The sequence below is a fragment of the Zophobas morio genome, unplaced genomic scaffold (genome assembly GCF_036711695.1).
Source record: "Zophobas morio isolate AGI-343-1 ecotype UQ-CSIRO unplaced genomic scaffold, CSIRO_AGI_Zmor_V1 ptg000021l, whole genome shotgun sequence".
In the NCBI taxonomy this organism is placed as follows: Eukaryota; Metazoa; Arthropoda; class Insecta; order Coleoptera; family Tenebrionidae; genus Zophobas; species Zophobas morio.
In genome coordinates this window covers 27,812,697-27,831,525 of record NW_026972126.1, presented here as the reverse complement: position 1 = coordinate 27,831,525, position 18,829 = coordinate 27,812,697, and the positions used below count along the sequence as shown (strand labels likewise).

The following is an 18,829-nucleotide window of genomic DNA, read 5'->3' as shown; positions in this document are numbered from 1 at the left end:
GAAAAATTGAAAAGTTGAAACATGAAGAAAGCAGGAAGATTGATAAATTGAAAAGCCGAAAAATCGAAAAATGGAAAAACCTAGAAATCAAAATGGCATAAAATAGAAAAATCGATAAATCCAAAATACAAAATCGAAAAATCCAAAAATTATAAATTTGAAAAATTTAAAATATGTACCTCTAAAAAAAATCGAATCAAAAAATTGAAAATCTGAAAAATCGAAAAATTAACAACATTAAAAATTGAAAAACCAAAAAATCTGAAATGAAAAAGTCAAAAAATTGAATAATCTAAAATTTAAAAATTGTAAAATAATCGAAACAGAAATCGAGAATAAGAAAATCAAAAAATCGAGAAATCAAAAAGCCGAAAAATCGATCAATCGAGAAAACTAAAATTTAAAAATCAAAGATTTTATAAATCGAAAACTTGAAAAATCGAAATATCGAATTCCAGAAAGTTGAAAAATCGAAATATCGAGCAATCCGAGAAGGGTGGAATTATTCCAATCTCCTCGGAGTAATCGAAAAAAAATCGAAAAATCTAGTATTCAAAAATTCGAAAAATTGAAAACTTGAAAAATCGAGAAATCGAAAAATCGAAGAACCGAGACGTCGAGAAATCAAAAAATTTAAGAAAAAATAAAAAATAGCTAAATTGAAGCGTTAAAAAATGGTAAAAGCGAAAAGTTGAAAAATCTAACAATGTAGAAATTTAAAAAATCGAAAAATTGAAGAACCCAAAAACTGAAAAACCTAGAAATCAAAATGGCATAAAATCGAAAAATCAAAAATCAAAAAAATTGAAAAAGAGAGAAATCGGGAGGGAAATTAAACAATCAACAGTCTTGATAACTCCTGAGATCGAAAAATTGAAAAACCCAAAAATCTATAACCGAAAAGTTGAAAAATCGTAAAAATGAGAAACCAAAACATCAAAAAATTGAAAAATCTAAAATTTTAAAATTCGAAAAATTGAAATGTCGAAAAATTGAAGAATCAAAATAATGAAAAACTGAAAAATCGAAACATTTAAGTATCGAAAAATCGAAAAATATAAAAATCCAAATGTTGAAAAATCTCAAATTTGAAATATAGAAAAATTGATAAAATAATAAATCGAAAAATCTAAAAACTGAAACATCGAACAAAAATAGAAGAATCGGAAAATTGAAAGATACAGAAATCGAAAAGTAGAAAAATCAAAAAACTGAAATATCGAAAAGTTGAAGAATTAAAAAACTGAGAAGCCGAAACATCAAAAAATCGAAAATTTGAAAACTGAAAAATCGAAAATGCAAAAAATCGAGAAATCGACAAATTGAAACAAAAAATCTAAAAATTCAGAAACCGAAATATCAAAAAATCGAGAACTTGAAAACCGAAAAATCGAAAAACGGAAATGTCGAAGAAAAATAAAAAAATTTAAAGATCCAGAAATTGATAAGTCGAAAAATTTTAAAAATTGAGAAATTGAAAAACTAAAAACCAGAAAATTGAAAAATTCAAAAATGGGGATGGGAAAATCTAAACGTCCAAAAGTCAAAAAATCGAAAAACTGATGGAACGCAAAATACAAAAATCGTAAAACGCAAATATCGGAACATTGTGAAACTGAAAAATGAAAAATTAAGAAATGAAAAATTAAAAAATCGAGAAGTTAAAAAAATATCCTAAAAGTGAAGTACCGAAAAATGGAGTAATCCAGAAATACAAAAATTGAAAAATCGAAAAATCGAAAAGCTGAGAAATCGTCATGAATTTTGATTCATTTTCCAAAAATCTGGATGTCAAGGCTAAAAATTCAACACGGATTCATAAACCACAGGTTCAGGATTGTGTGATTTTTTAATATTGAAATACATTTATTTGACAAAATTATATCAATTCCTGAGGGGGGCATAAACAAGTAAATTTTGATTAATGATTTACCATGCTTCTCATAACCTTAAAAATTAGTTTGCAAGATTTCAAAGTTAACTTGTAAAATGTGGTTATACAATTTTGCTTTTTTTCCAAAAATCTGGATGCCTAGAGTAAACTCTTAAGACGGATTCATAAACCACAAATGGAGGTTTTTGATAACTGGCAACACCGCCGGAATTAACCCCCAGAAAACGGACCTAAAACTGCCACGCAGTGGCGTCGCCTTTATTCCTCGACAAACGACTTCTCTCTGACAAAACGACGACTCGCGGGCGTCGCCCCGGGTTAATTTATAAGGTGTCCCGAGCGCAGCGCCCGCAGCCTTTTTCCCTGAAAACCGACTCAGCGTCCTCGTAATTAGCCACTTTTATTCGTCGCACAATACGACATTAAAAACGCCTATCTGTAATTTTGCGTCTGCTGCGACCTTATCACGATTTAAAACCGTGATTTGCAATTACTTGCCATTCTTTACGATGTCGTGCGATCTCGATTTTAATGACCGGTCTGCTCCCTCTCTCTCTTCCCTTGTCCGAAGATTTTTTCCGGTGACGTAACGTTTGTTTTATCAACAGGAAAAGATACAGCGTTTTCGACAACACAACTTGATTTGTGGTCGCAACGTAAGTGTTACGCACTCGGGTCATGGGGGGTTGAGTTTACTCGCACAAAACAAAACCCAGGGAACAGGTTTTTCCCATTCGGCCGCCTTGGGCTTTCACTTGTGTTTTTCTAGTTTTCGGCTTGACCCACTTGTGTTTTATTTTTATGGCAGGTGGAGTTATTCGAAAACACGATTGTTGATTTAATGGCTGGATGTAATATGCGGTAATAAAAATATTAATAAGGTAATTTTTGGGAATTATCGTGCGTGGGTCGTGAATTATGGAGTTAAATTACGTAAAATTGTTGCGCCGACAACTATACATGATTTACGATGAGCATTTTCGCAAAAAAATGGACACCAGTGATTTTTCGCGTTTTGACGCGCAAGTCGCCGCAATAAATCCATCTGGTGGACTTCCGGTCAACAAATTAAGTGCAGCGTTTATGCAACGCCCGTGACTCACGCATGCCACACGAACATGTGGTGGCAAAAAACGTGTGGAAGAGGCGTGCCGCGTGAACGATCGCTTCTCACCCCCAGCGAGGCCCGAAAAAACGAACAAAGCGGCGACGAGATTAAAGACCCCGAGATCATTTTAGGTAATGATATTGTAATAGTGATTTATTAATTGTGTGCGATCGAGCGGAAGGATCGATCTGCGAAAATTTCGGAGCGGCGATCGCACGGAACCGGACTGGACGGATTTCGGTTTTTGCCAGGGCTGCAATTAGCGGTTTTGGAACGGAAGCTGATTAACAGAAAGTGCAAAGTTGCGAGATAAACGAGTGCGTCATTATCACAGTGGCGGCTCGTCAGATGAGTTAGATGAATTAGAAACTCATTTTCTCGGAATCGTTTCGCATTGTTCAAGGAAACTTAAAAAGTTTTTCTGAATTCGAATCTGCTCTATTAACCACAATATTTTAAATTCTACAGTCCAAATTTTTAAACATTTCATATAATCAAAATTATATTAACATCGTAAAACCGTCTAAAATGTCATTTTTTTATAAAGACATTTTAATTTTTTTTTACATGGCAATATTAAAAATTCAGAAAAAATTCAACGATGTAGATCTTGATAAGCTGATTCGAAAAACATAAAGTATGAATGATTTGGGGCCAATTGTTTTTTCATTTTATAAGTTCTGGAAAAATTGTTGGAATTTTCGAAGAAATGGGGACGAAAACAACTTCTGCCAGTCGAAATTTACAAAAAAAGTACTCAAAAAACGTCAAAAAAATCATACAGATTGAAAATTTCAGATTTTTGACGTTCCCTAAGAATTCTCAAAAAAAAATTTGGAGCTTATTCGAAAAACATAGTGTTAATGATCCCGGATCAAAATTTTCGAAAAATTCCGTTTGAAAATAAATATATCGAAAATTATAATTTTTGATTTTATGGATTCTGGAAAAAAGTTAAATGAAGTGGAAAATTACTTCTACAAGCCTAAAATAGTTCATATTGTCAAAATTATACTAAGAACATGCGAACGGAAGAAGTATTTAAAAAAATTGGTTAAAAGTTGTTTCGGCGGAACTTCCCTCGCACCTAAAATACAATGAAACATATCAAGCATTTTCGAATTGAGCCACGTGTATAAGCAAATCTAAAAAATATGGAAGCAATCATAAATCACAAGTAAAAACTCATATTTTGCACATTTTGGGTAGAATTTATTCGGCAAAGTTTTTAGATGATATATTTTACTTAAAAAGTTATCATGCTTACAATAACTTTAAAACGTCTGCAATCTTTCAAAGTATTCAGTTTTTTAATTCTTGATTTAATCAATAAAATAAATTCGTTCACTTATTAATTTTTATGAGACACCCTGTATAAGCAAATCTAAAAAAAAAAATAATGCATCATATTTTGTACATTTAAGAATTCGAAATAAATGCAGGAGATTCGAGGAAAACTTGAGAAAATTCTGAAAAATTCGAGCGAATTCCAGCGATTCCTGAAGAATCTGATAGAATTTGAAAAAGTCCGAGAGAATCCAGAAGATTACGCGAGAATACAAAAGAAATGCAAAACAATCGGAGAGGATATGAGAATCCGAAAAAATCCGAGAAATACAGATAAATCTAAGAGAAAAAGAATCCGATAGACTCCTGGAGAATTTGCTAGAATCTGAAAAAAATCCGAAAAAACACAAAAATTCGAGAGAATCCCGATAAATTCGAGAGACTCCAAGAGAATCCGAGGGACTCCGGGAAAATTCGAAATAATACGAGAGTGAATTCGAATGAATACGAATAAGTCCAAGAGAATCGGAGAGAATTCGAAATATCTGAAAGAATCCTAGATACTCTGAAGGAAACCGAAAGAACACGGAAAAATCTAAGAGATACGAAAAATCCAAGAGAAGCACGAGAAGAAGTCAAGAATTCAAGAGAATCCGAAAAAATCCGAAAGATTCCTAGAAAATCCCATGGAATAAAAAAAAGCCAGAGAATCCGAAAGAATCCGAAAAAGGTCCAAATTTCTGAACAAAAAAAAAATGCAGAAATTAAAAATCTAGCAATTCCTAAATTGGTGTATTGAATTTTCCAAAAATATTGTCAAATTTACGGTAGAATCGAAAGAATGCGGGATATTCCTAGAGAACCCAATACAATAAAATCCCACAGAATACGAAAAAAATCCAAGAGGATCGAAGAGCATTCGAGTAAATCCGGAAAAATTTCAAAAATTCCTAGAGAATCCGAAAGAATCCGAAAAAAAAATGTCCAAATTCCTAAAAAAAAAATGCAGAAATTAAAAATGTAACAGTTCCTAAATTATTATTAATCTAGTGAATTAAAAAACAAAATGTAAAATTTTCGGTAGAATCGAAAGAATCCGGGAAATTCCTAAGAATTTCTACGGCAAAATTTTGAGGTGACGTCATTGTTTTTTGGGGGGAATAAACAGATATATTTTGATTAACAATTTACCATGCTTATAATTGCTTTAAAACGCCTGCAAGATTTCAAAGTATTCAGTTTTGAAATTCTTGATTATAAAATCACGCATTCATTATTTTTTTTTTAATCACCCTGTATAAGCAAATCTAAAAAATATGAATGGAATGATAAATGACAAATACAGAATCATCATATTTTGCACATTTAGGAGTCCGAAATAAATGCAAAAGAATCGAGAAAAATTAGAGAAATCTGAAAAATTCCAAAGAATTCCAGAGATTCCTGGAGAATCTGGCGGAATTTGAAAAAATCCGAGAGGATCCTACTAAATCCAAGAGAATACGGAAGAATACGAGAGAATACAAAAAAATACAAGACAATCGGAGAGAATAATAATAATCTAAGAGAGACTCCGAGGGAATTCGAAAAAATATGAAAAAATACGAAAGAATACAAAAATCCGGGAGGATTCTAAAGAGGCTGAGGGAATTCGAGAGAACATGAATAAATCTAAAAGAATCAAAGAGGATTCGAAAAAAATCCGAAATAATTCGAGAGACTCCTGATGAAATCGAGTGAATACGAATAAGTCTATATAAGAATAAGAGAACCGGAGAGAATTCGAAAGAACTGAAAGAATCCTAGAGACTCTGAAGGAAACCCAAAGAATACAGAAAAATAGAAGAGAATACGAAAAAATCCAAGAGAATTAAAGGAAATCTAAGAGAATCCGATAGAATCCAAAAAACTCCAAAAAAGGTCAAAATTTCTAAACAAAAAATACAGAAATTCAAAATGTAGCACTTTCTAAATCATCTACTGAATTTTAAAAAGATATTGTACCGGAAATTCCTAGAGAACCCAATAGTATAAAATTCCATAGAATACGAAAAAATCCAAGAGAATTAATTGAAGAGCATTCGAGTAAATCCGGAAAAATTTGAAAAAATCCAAAAGAATCCTAGAAACTCTGAAGGAAACCGAAAGAACACGGAAAAATACGGAGAATTCAAGGGAATTTAAGAGAATCTGGAAAATTCCGCGGGATGCCTAGAGAATCCGATAGAATAAAAAGAAGAGAGAGAATCCGAAAGAATCCGACAAAACTCAAAAAAAGGTTCATATTTTCTTGCTCAGATAAGACTGATTTTGGCAAACGCCATACCCTCTGAAAAAACAGAGGGCGGGTGGGCGGGGCTTGTACTTGCTCAGATAAGACTGATTTTGGCAAATGCCATAAATTCTGAGAAAGTAGGGGCGGGTGGGCGGGGCTAGCACGTGCTAGTATAAGATTGATTTTGCCCATATTAAACTTATAAAAACCAGGTTAAATTTAAAATGTGTTAAATTGTATATTTCTAAAGTAACAAATTAAATTCCTAAATCTGATTGGATATTTGTTTTTTAACAACTTAGTCATTAATTTTTCTAAGACCCTGTATAAACAAATTTAAAAAATATCAATTATACCGGGTCTTTCTTTTATTTGATACAACCCCTGTAACTTTTTTGTTCTTAAAGATAAACCTGTGGTTCTTTGGGCAAATTTGTATCATTTTAAAAGATCAATGTGATGGCAACCTCACATTTTTATTATCACTTCCGGTAGAACCGGAAATGACGTCAACTTCATTTTTTTTATGGAACACTTGGTATATTTTTTCATAGATGGAAAGATTGATTTTTTGTAAAAAATATAAAGCAACCAATAGTCTAAAATCAATACTTGAAAAGTTATTCAATAAAATAAACGAAAAATTCGTATCTATTGGTGACAATCTAGTAGCTTGAAAAATTGACACTCATGTCATTTATTCACACAAGTGATCTTTTAAAATGATACAAATTTGCTCAAAAAACTATTAGTTTATCTTTAAAAATAAAAAAATTATAGGGATTGTATCAAATAAAAGAAACACATGATATATTAAAAATAAATCACAAGTATACACTCATCATATTTTGCACATTTAAGATATGATATATTCAACAAGATTTTGAGGTGACGTCATCAATTTTTTAGGGGGGATGAGCAAATACATTTTGATCAAAAATTTACCATGTTCATGATAACTTTATAACATCTCCAAGATTTCAAAGGACTATGTTATTTCATAAAATTTAAAACTCATTTACTATATACAATTTTTGAAGTGATGTCATCACATTATTGGTGGGGATATTCATAATACACATATAAAATTTGACCAAAATCGGTCCAGCAGTTTCGGAGATTATTTGTCTAATAAAAATCCGGACAGACGCCAGAGAGACAAACAGACAGACAGACAGACAGACGAAAATGGGAGACCTATTTCTGCGTACTCTAGGGGTCATGAAAGGTCGAGAAAGCCTAAAAGTAGAGACATTTTGATTTTTGTTTACACAGCAATACTAAAAATTCTGAAGAAAATCATACGACGTAGATCTTGATACGCCGATTCGCCAATTGTCTTTTTCATTGGATAAGGTCTGGAAAAATTGTTAGAATTTTCGAAGAAATGGGACGAAAACAATTTCTATAAAAAAATGTTTTCAGGTAATTTTAGAACGGTGCTCGGAAAACGTCAAAAAATTCATATGGATTGAAAATTTTAGACTTTTGACGTTGCCTAAAAATTCTGAAAAAAATATAGGACGTGTATTTCGACGAGCCGATTCGTAAAACAAAAAGTGTTAATCCCGGATCAAGACTTTCCAAAAATTCGGTTTGAAAATGAAGATCTCGAAAATTGTAATTTTTCATTTTATCGATTCTTGAAAAAATTAACTTCTTTTGTGACGAGGAAAGATTTTCAATAATAACTCGGCTTAAGCTTACGAAACGCCACTGGAATGCTAATCAACGAGAGGCGCCCTTCATTTTTCCAAACTTTTACGCAAAGTTCGACCCTGGACGACACCCTAGAAGTTTTTCGACGGACCGATCCCACGCCCCAAAAACACCTGCCACCGAGAAAAAGTACCAGAAATATGTCGAAATCGTTTGTCATTCGGCATAATCCATGCAGAAAATGAAGAAATCAAACACATCTTCACATATAAAAAGAAGTAGTCGAAGAATCAAACACCAATTATGGGAGTCATACCCATACCTCCCGAAGGCCTGCTCTTTTGTAACAAACAAATAGAAATTGCTGCGGTCTTATGCAATTCGGTTTTTTGAATGCCTGCAATAAAATTTTATTGTTTCTAGCTTTTCCTCTTGTGTCAGCGGGGAGCTAAGTTATTATGTACTCACACTTAAATAATAATCCACCGGAAAAAATGTACTGTGACTCAGCGTGTTGCCTTTATCGGTTTAAATGAAGCTAACTGTCTTAAACAATGAAGAAGTCAGTCTTCTTGCTCAACGCGTAAATTCATTTATTATTAAATTATACACCGAGCGTGTCATTACACGAACCTAACTTCGTTCTAAAACAGACGTAACGAAGGTGGAAGAAAGTCCAGACGAAAGTCGTAATTAATTAGTTATAACCTGTTACGCGAAATTCAATAGATACGTTAACAATAAGTGAAGAAAGTGGTAATAATGCACTCGCTTGCTTTTATTCGCCGATTGTAATTACCGACATTTATAGCCGCAATTTTCATTCTGCGTTAGAAAGGATTGAAATTTTTTCGGCCTAGGCACGACACCCTCGACTCCGCCTCGCTGTTCATTATCCGTAAGCACATCTCGCACAAGTATCGCATTTCATATTTTATCATCGCGTCCATTCGACAAAAACCCCGTTGTCTGGCACAAACATGGAAATAAAAGGAAGAACATGGCGCAAAAAAACGCCGTAAAAACCGCTAATGGAAGCCATATTTCCACTACTGTATGCGAATTAATGTGGATTTATCGTGCTCCGGTCGCACGCGGACATCTGGAGCCCTCCGGCAATTACTGGACGTGTCGGAAGTGCACGATGACGCATCCCGGGGGCGAAATTCATCAAGGGACAATGTTAAGTACGATACCCTAAAAACGCGTGAATTACCCAGGAAATCTACCGACTAATGATTCGGCCTAATCTAGTGACTTCTAGGAAGAAAAGAGGAAACGTAGACCGCATTATGTCGCTTGAGATCACGGAGGAAGCGGAAAGGTCGCGCGTTACGGGTCAGTCGTGCCAACCCAAATATCGAAAAAAATTAAAATAACCAGGTAAATGTCATCTCGGCTCGTGTCGATTTTCGCGTATTATGGAACCTTTATGTAACTAGACTGAAATAAGCATCCGCCGCATTTCCATAATCATACACGTGAACTTCCTCCATTGCAAAACGACGCCGTTCCATATGGAGTTGTGTAAAAAATTCATGATATATGAGGCAAACCCGGTCGAAATGCTTCTTTTCGACCAATTAATTCGGTTTTGTAATGAATTTTTTGCCGCCGACGACTCGGTAAGGAGAATTATGAACTAGCCCGGGAGTTAATTTTAATTAAAGCTATTTATATTAAAAGTTTAGTTCGCTTCATTTAGAATTAATTAATTTCGTCTCGTAGATTTTGTAAATTGGGTCCTGGACAGCGGTTATAAAACAGAAGCGACGAAGACAAGATTTAGTGCCGCTAAAATACCTTGTCAGTAACGAGACGTAATATCGAAAATGACGCAATACGTATACACGAAACAAAACATACAAATACTACTAAAATCCATTATTTATGTGAGTGCGTGGAGTGAATTTTAAACGACTTATTCTAAACTAAACGCACAACATCAGATTTTTCTCTCGTCGTTTCATCCGCCTCGACTTCGGTCTCTAAACCAAAAAAAATCAAAATCGCGCGTTCAAAAAAACACACACACAGTTATTAGAAATCCGAAACCATAATCTACTCACATTTTGCTCGCTACAGTCCTGCCAACCTTCCCGTTGTAAACTTCAACTACCGACTAAGCCGGCGACACAAACGTCTCTTGTATCCACCCAGCACTGTACCCACAATCTCAATAAAATTTATTTTGATCCTGAATATGATAGCGGCTTTAATTTATTTATATTTCCTTGGCGGCATTCCGCCATAAACGAAATAAATTTCCACTTCACACATTCTAACGTATTTTCTCGTGTTAAGATGATATCAGCACATGCATAAAAACCGCAAGCGATTAAAACTGGCGTACGAAATACGGAGTCATTTCGCATTCGGGGACCGACGTGACGGTGATCTATTATTAAAGATGTAAATTTCGGGCATTTACATGATCTCTTGGCTTAGATCTGCGTTATTTTTACGGCAACAGACGGAATAAAGGTGTTGACTGAAACAATTCGGCTATTTTTAACGCGAGTAAATATTTGATTTTGTTTTTGGGTCTTCGACGCGCACCGTTATTATGCAAACGCGCTATTTATGGCAACTTTGACTACGTATGTGTGTACTTTTGGTGTAGTCGGGATCACCACATGAAGTCCATTACTATGCGGCACTTCAGATTGGCGTAATATAATCTCTAATAAAGCTTTCATGACCCCTAGACTGCGAAAAAAGTAGTCTTCGGTTTCCGTGTGTCTGTCTGTTTGCCGTCTGTCCGGATTTTTATTAGACACAGAACCTCCGAAACTACTGCACTGATTGTTATCAAATTTTGTATGTACGACGCACTATATCTTCTCGAAAATTTGGGAATACACTACTGCTATTAGTATCACATTGTATATATCCGATCTGATGTGTCCTTGCAAAAAATTAAGGAAAAAAAACAAAAAATGTGATATTAAATCGAGAAAATGAAAAAAAAATCCTTACAATGTTACACGTACGCACATATTTTTATTTTAGCTTATAAAGGTTAACAATTAAATTCGCTAAATCAAATTTTATAATTTTTCAAAAAAATTTGAAGTATTTACACTCAATTTTTTGATATCAGAATTTTTCAATTTTCAATTTTTCCATTTTTCAAATTTTTGGTTTCATTTTTCGTTTGTTCAATTTTAAATTTTTCAGTTTCCGGACTTCAAAATTTTTCAGTTTTACGTTTCTTCAATTTCTCGATTTAAATTCTTCGTTTCCCCGATTTTTCAGGTTCTTGGTTTTTATTTTTCATTTTCTCGATTTTTCAATTTTCATTTTCCCCATTTTATAACAATTTTTCGTTTCTTCAATTCTCTTGATTTATAATTTTTAGATTTTCAAAGTTTTCATTTCTATTGTTCAATTTTACAATTTTTCCATTTTTTTATTCAAAAAGTGGAAAAAATGAAAAACTAAAAAACCGAAAAATTTCAAAATCGTAAAATTGCAAAACGTGAAAAATGGCAAATCGAAACAAAAAATTGGAAAAAAAAAAACGAACTGAATTTTGGAAAAATTGGAAAAACCCAAAAATTGTGAAATCGAAAAACTGTATTATTGAAAGATCGAAAAAATTAAAGGTCCAGAGATTGAAAAATTAAAAATCGAAAAACTGAGGAATCTAATAAATGAAAGAATTTTAAAATCCAATAAATGAAACATTCTAAAATAGAAAAAGTGAAAAAGTTTAAAAATTATAATTACATATAAAATTGAAGAAAGGAGAAACTGAAAAATCTTGAAACTAAAAACTTTAAAATAGACAGAATGAAAAATTAAAAAAAATAGAAGTTGAGAGATCGAAAAATTGAAAACCGGAAATTACAAATCGAAAAATCAAAAATCCAAAAATTGAAAAATTTTACACTAAAAAAATATGTATAAACTCAGAACATTGAAAAACTGGAGAACTGAAAGAAATATCAATAAAAAATCGAACTGAAAAATTGCAAATCCAAAAATTGACCAAATGAAAAACTGAAAAATCGACAAAATGAAAAAACGGAAAATTGTAAATCGCAAAATTGGGAAAATCGCAAAATGGCAAATCGACAAACCAAGGAAACGAAAAATTGAAACATTGAAAAGCTAAAAATCGAAAAAAATTAATGATTCAAAAAATTAGAAAGAAAAACGAATTGAATTTTGGAAAAAATGGAAAATCCAAAAATTGTGAAATCGAATAACTGTATTATTGAAAGATCGAAAAATTGAAAAATTAAGGGTCGAGAAATCCAAAAACTACGAATCGAAAAACTCGGGAATTTAATAAATAGAAAAGTTTTAAAATCCAATCTTTGAAAAATGGAAACATTCTAAAATCGTAAAATTAAAAAAGAGAAAAATTTTTAAAATTATAATTACATATAAAATTGAAGAAACGGGAAATTCGTGAAACTGAAAACTTTAAAATTGAAAGAACAAAAAATTTAGTTTGATAGATCAAAAAATTGAAAACCGAAAATTACAGATCGAAAAATTGAAATACATATTCAAAAATTGAAAAAATTTACATTAAAAAAAATATATATAAACTCAAAACATTGAAAAACTGAGGAATTGCAAGAAATAATAAAAAATCGAACTGAAAAATTCCAAATCGAAAAATTGAAGAAAGAAAAATTGATAATATTGAAAAAGTCTTTTTTTATATTATTATTACAATACTTGCATTGAAAAGTCAACAAATTGCAAATCAAAAGTCGAGGCAACGAAAAACTGAAAAATCCAAAATTGAAAAGCGACAAATAAAAAAATCTAAAAGTTGAAAAACCCAAAAATTGAAAAAATTCACATTGAAAAAAAGAAAAAAAAACGAAAAATTGACAGAAATAACAATTATAAAAAAAGTTGAACCACCCAAAAATTGAAAAAAAAAGAAATTATAAAATCTAAACATTGAAACATCGAAAAATTGAAAAATAGAGAAAATAAAAACCGAAACGAAAAATTGGAAACCGAAAATAAAAAAAAATGATAAATTGGGAAATCGAAATATTGAAAAATTAAAAATTAAAAAACTGAAAAGTCCAATAAATGAAATAAGTTTAAAATCCAATAATCCAATATAGAAAAATTCTAAAAGAGAATACCGAAAAAGTAATTTTTTTACATTATTATTACATATTTAAATTGCAAACTCGAAAAATTGCAAACCAAAAACCGAGGCAACGAAAAACTGAAAAATCCAAAATTGAAAAAGCGAAAAATAAAAAAAGTCTAAAAGTTGAAAAACCCAAAGATTGAAACATTTCAGATTGAAAAAAAGAAAAATTATAAATCAGAACTTTGAAAAACCGAAAAATTCAGAGAAATATTTTTATAAAAAAAATAAAATTGAAAAAAACAAAAAATTATAAAATCTAAATATTGAAACATCTCGAATAATTGAAAAATAGAGAAAATAAAAACCGAAACGAAAAATTACAAACCGAAAATTTGAAAAAATGATAAATTGGGAAATCGAAATATTGAAAAATTAAAAATCGAAAAATTGAAAAGTCGAATAAATGAAATAGATTTAAAATCCAATTATCCAATATAGAAATATTCTAACAGATAATACTGAAAAAGTTTTTTTTTTAATTACTATTATTACATATTTAAACTGAAAACTCGAAAAATTGCAAATCAAAAATTAAGGCAATGAAAAACTGAAAAATTAAAAATTGAAACAGCAAAAAATAAAAAAAACCAAAGATTGAAAAATTTCAGATCGAAAAAAAAAAGAAAATTATGAAATCAGAACTTTGAAAAACCGAAAAATTCACAGAAATATTTTTATAAAAAAATGAAATTAAAAAAAAAAACAAAAAATTATAAAATCGAATAATTGAAAAAAAAAAAGAAAATAAAAACCCAAACAAAAAATTTTAAATGGAAAATTTCAAGAAATAAAAAATTGGGGAATTGGAAAATTGAAAATTAAAAATCGAAAAATTGAAAAGTCGAATAAATGAAAAAGTGTTAAAATCCAATAATTCAAACTAAAAAATTCTAAAAGCCAACATGACAAAAGTGATTTTTTTTTTTAAATTATCATTATTACCACATATGTCATAGGTATTTAAAATGAAAACTAGAAAAATTGCAAATCAAAAACTGAGGCGACGAATAATTGAAAAATCATGAAACTGAAAAATTTTAAATTGAAAAAACGAAAAATTAAATACTCTCAAAAAGGAAAAATCCACAAATTGAAAAATTTCACAGTGAAAAAAATATATAATATCAGAACATTGAAAAAACAAAAAATTATACAATGGAAACATTGAAATCGAATAATACAAAAAATAAAGAAAATAAAAACCGAAAAAAAATTGCAAATCGAACATTTGATGAAATGAAAAATTGGGAATAGAAAAATTAAAAATCGACAAATTGGAAAGTCGAAAAAATGTTAAAATCCAATAAATTCAAACTGAAAAAATTCTAAAAGCCAACAGTGAAAATGGGAATTTAAAAAAAAATAAACATGTTTGTATATTTAAAGTGAAAACTAGAAAAACTCCAAATCAAAAAATTGTAGCATTGAAAAATTGAAAAGTCCAAAAATTGAAACATTTCGCATTGAAAAAAAACACATTAAAAAGTCAGAAAAACCGAAAGAACCATTTCAAAAAATTGAAGCAATGAAAAATTGAAAAATTATGGAAATGATTTTTCAATTTTTGAATTTAAAATTGAAAAAACGAAAAATTAAAAACTCTTAAAAGTTGAAAAATCCAAAATCTGAAAATTTTCACATTGAAAAAAAGAAAAATTATAAAATCAGAACACTGAAAAAATCCAAATTTGGAAAATCGAAAAATCGAAAATAAAAACTAGAAAATTGCAAATCTGAAAAAGCGAACAATTAAAAAAAAATCCAAAGTTGAAAAATCCAATACGAGAAATTGCACATTGAAAAATTGACAGAAGGAAAAAAAAAATAAAAACTGAAAAATTAGAAGTTATGAGAAAACAAAAATCGGGGACAATTTTTATAATTTTTCAAAAAAGCGGAATTTGTTGAGACGAGGAAACTTCTGATAACCTTCGACTAATTTTTTTCCTCTTTTCGTTGTAAATTCAACCGCACCCTTCGATATTTCGCCGATACGTAAATCCGACCTTGACTCGTACTTACTCCTCCAATCACCGCCCGCCCTGATAACCCCGTATCGCGGTTCTCCGAACCGATAAGCATGAATGACAGTGAGTAATATTTGCTGAATAAATAGTCCGCCACATCCATCGAAAGCGAAAATCATCCGCCATTTCGCGTCAATCGAGCGCCCATTTTGCGTCATCGGTGCAACGCCACCTATCGACACTCCACAAATAGCTAAATTACCGTCCAATTTAGATGCAATCGGTTCCCAGCCGGCCCCCCGGCAACCCACAATCTTTTTCTGAGAGAATTCGCCTTAATTATATTTTTCGAACAGTGCTACTACCAAAATTGAGTTAGCAGTTTTCCCAATTAGTACCTATGCAAACAATACGTGTAGTCGAAAGAGGTCCGATAATGATTTCCTGTGTTGCGAGTGCGGCGGCAACAAAAAACGGGTAATTTCCTCAGATCCGCTCCCACAAGAAAATGTATGCAAAGTTTCGAGGGAAATGGAAGGGTGGACTCCTCCCTCGAAATACTCCGACATCTAAGTGAAAGTGCAAAATTTCTTAATTACGATCATTGTTAAATCGTGTCAATAGCCATAAACGGATGCACACATGGCTGCGGTCATAAAAAGAAACCTGCCCGGATTAACAACACAAAAAAAAGACAAAAACAAAACGTGACATAATTATGCTAATTTGCTAATTGGATCTTTGACATTTAATATCGGTGTTAATGCGTCGTCACGTGACGGCACCGTTATCGGTTCTGTTTATTTTTATTTTTTTTTGTCTACGCTATGACTCTTCCTCGAGTTCTTTTACCCGGAATATTTGAATGAATTAAAATAAATTTGAATGAATCGGGATGAAGGCTGGATTTAAACTGTCGCGAGTTTTTCCTTACGTTTCGCTCCGTAATTCCGGGGGAGAGCTTGCTCGCATTGAATTAACGAATTTATGGAAATCGGACGGAACTGAATACAACGAAAAAACGTCCGAGTTCGCATTATTAGAAGCGACTTCGCAATTAATTGTGATGATTTATTTGGGAGGCTCGACAATTCTGTGAATTTTAGGAACTGTTAAAAGCGCTAAACTGTACTCATTGTTAACTCTGTTAACCTTGATTGATGCGAGAAGATCGCGCTGTGTAATTATGGACGCTTCTGTAACGTTAATTTTTAGGTGGGAATAACGTCTATGTAATTATTTAATTTGTGGGTCTATGATCTGACGATTTGATAAAGTAATGGCTGTAATAAAAACGTTTTTAGTTTCTCTGAAGATCATACAAACAGATACGGTATATACAACCGCTTATTATTTATAAATATCGCTTTCTCCGCAAATGACCAAAATTTCTTTTTCGGATGAATATTTATCCGCGCGGTACTTGAAACGTAACAAAGGTTTTGCTGGATCGACTAAATTTACGTCCCATTTTTTTTTAATAACGCACTTTTGTAGCTGTAGTTCATGAATCCGTGTTGGGTTTCTACCCTTGACAAACATTTGAAGGCATAGTAAATCGTTAAGCAAAATTTATCTATTTACCTCCTCCAACAAATTTGTTCGATTGTGGTTTAATTAAGAATTTTAGTTCCCTGTTTTGAGAAAACGAACTCATCAAATCAGTAGCGAAATATGTATTTTGCAATTACGCTCTGCCCCTCGGTCTAACAACGAATGAAAAATTCATCACAACTGAGATAGGGGCGGGTGGGCGGGGCTTAATTTTTGTTTGTTTTTCAATACATTTATAGAATTTTCTTTCAACAACAGGATAGATAAACATGTTTTCAGTTTCTTGTTGTGAAAAGAAGACTGCGTATATTAAGAAAAAATGGACGAAATATAAGCCCCGCCCACCCACCCCTTCTCAATTGTGATGATTGTGGCATTTTTTCAGCACCCTGTATAATCAACAAGATCTGTTGCAAAAATACTTAATTTAGTATATATTTGAACTGTCGTAAAATAGTCGTAGTGTTTTATTTACCTCTACTTTCATATTTTTATGTTTATAAATTTAATTTTTCATCAACTGAATATACATATTGGATATCCTTGTCATCGTAATTTAACTTTCTACCTGAATTTGTGAAAAATATGTACACTGCAATTTAAAAAAATATAAGTTTGGGTCGCGACACCGACACCATGTATGCATCACAATTGCGATTAACTAAATTATTAACTCAGACACCCTGTATATTATTTTTATTTGGAGCATGTTACATTTCAGAGTTTTTTCGTTTGGGTCCCGCTTCAGCCTCTCCGAAAGCTGGTCAACTTACTTATACAGGGTGACTCAAAAAAATTGATTGAATGAGCCACTCCATTTTATTTATCAAATCAAAAACGACCAATTATTTTAATAAAACTGTGAGAAAACTATATGTATTTACTAAAAAAAAAAAAAAAAAAACAATAAAAAAAAGATAAGCCCCACCCCGATTTCAGTTCTTAATCGTGATTAATTTTCTATTCGTTGCCAGACTGAGGGGCGGAGCGTAATTACAAAATCCATATTTCCTGTTCTAAACACGTTTTAAGTTTTCTATTGCGAAAAGAAGATTTCGAACAAGACAAAAAGGCAAAATATTTTGGCTTAAATGTAGACTTCTTTTCGCGAATTTCTAATGTATTATCAATAAATATTAGCGAAAATGTGTTGTGTTAGTACTGTGGACACGAACGAAAGTGGATATTTTTCCGAAAAGGACCGAAAACAGGGTAAGTAGGACTTCAGTTTTAATTTATCAGGTTCCGTGATTCGTTTCCTCGACAATGTTTAAATTTTTGAAAAAATTTCGAAACGGTTGAAGTTGATCGGTCAAAGCTATACATTTTCACGATATAATTAAATAAAATTTAGACATAATTAATATTATTTATAATGTTCAAATCTGGTAAGTAACTTAATATATGATAATCAAACCGAAAACAGTTTTACTAAAATCACGATGGTATTAAAAACAAAGCAATTTGTTTAAATATTGTTAAGTTAATCCTGAAAATGTCTAATTTTCCGGCCAAAATATGAAAAATCATTTTTGCAATCCCATCGTGACGTACGATGACGTCACTGTCACGTGAGACAAGATCGTCGCGTCCTTTTGGCGTAAAAGTAGAGCAATTTCGCGAATTTTGAATTTATTATTAACAAATATTAGGGAAAATGTGTTGTGATATTGCTGGGAACACGGAAGAAAATGGGTATTTTTCGGAAAAAGACTGAAAATGGAGTAAGTACGACTTCAGTTTTAATTTATCGGATTCCGTGATTCGTTTACTCGACAAAATTTAAATTTAGGGGAAATTTTCAAAACGATTGAAGTTGGCCGAACGAAGCTATAAATTTTCACGACATAATTAAATAATATTTAAACATAATTAATATTATTACAATGTTTAAATACGATAAGTATTAATATATGATAATTAAATCGAACACAGTTTTCTTCAAAGCGCA

At 31.5% G+C, this 18,829-nt stretch overlaps 1 protein-coding gene across 7 annotated transcripts in view; it reads right to left on the bottom strand.

The window, feature by feature from the left end:
• Rapgap1 (Rap GTPase activating protein 1) overlaps positions 1–18,829 on the bottom strand; it is a 305,306-nt gene that overhangs the window by 117,267 nt on the left and 169,210 nt on the right. Inside the window, exon 1 of one of the 7 annotated variants that reach the window (XM_064061041.1) lies at positions 10,293–10,390. The exons of the other annotated variants lie outside the window; for them this stretch is intronic. Coding sequence (XP_063917111.1) covers positions 10,293–10,294 — 2 coding nt within the window. The 5' untranslated portion in view covers positions 10,295–10,390. Of the gene's footprint in view, positions 1–10,292; positions 10,391–18,829 lie in introns of those variants that run through there. 7 annotated transcript variants of the gene reach the window in all.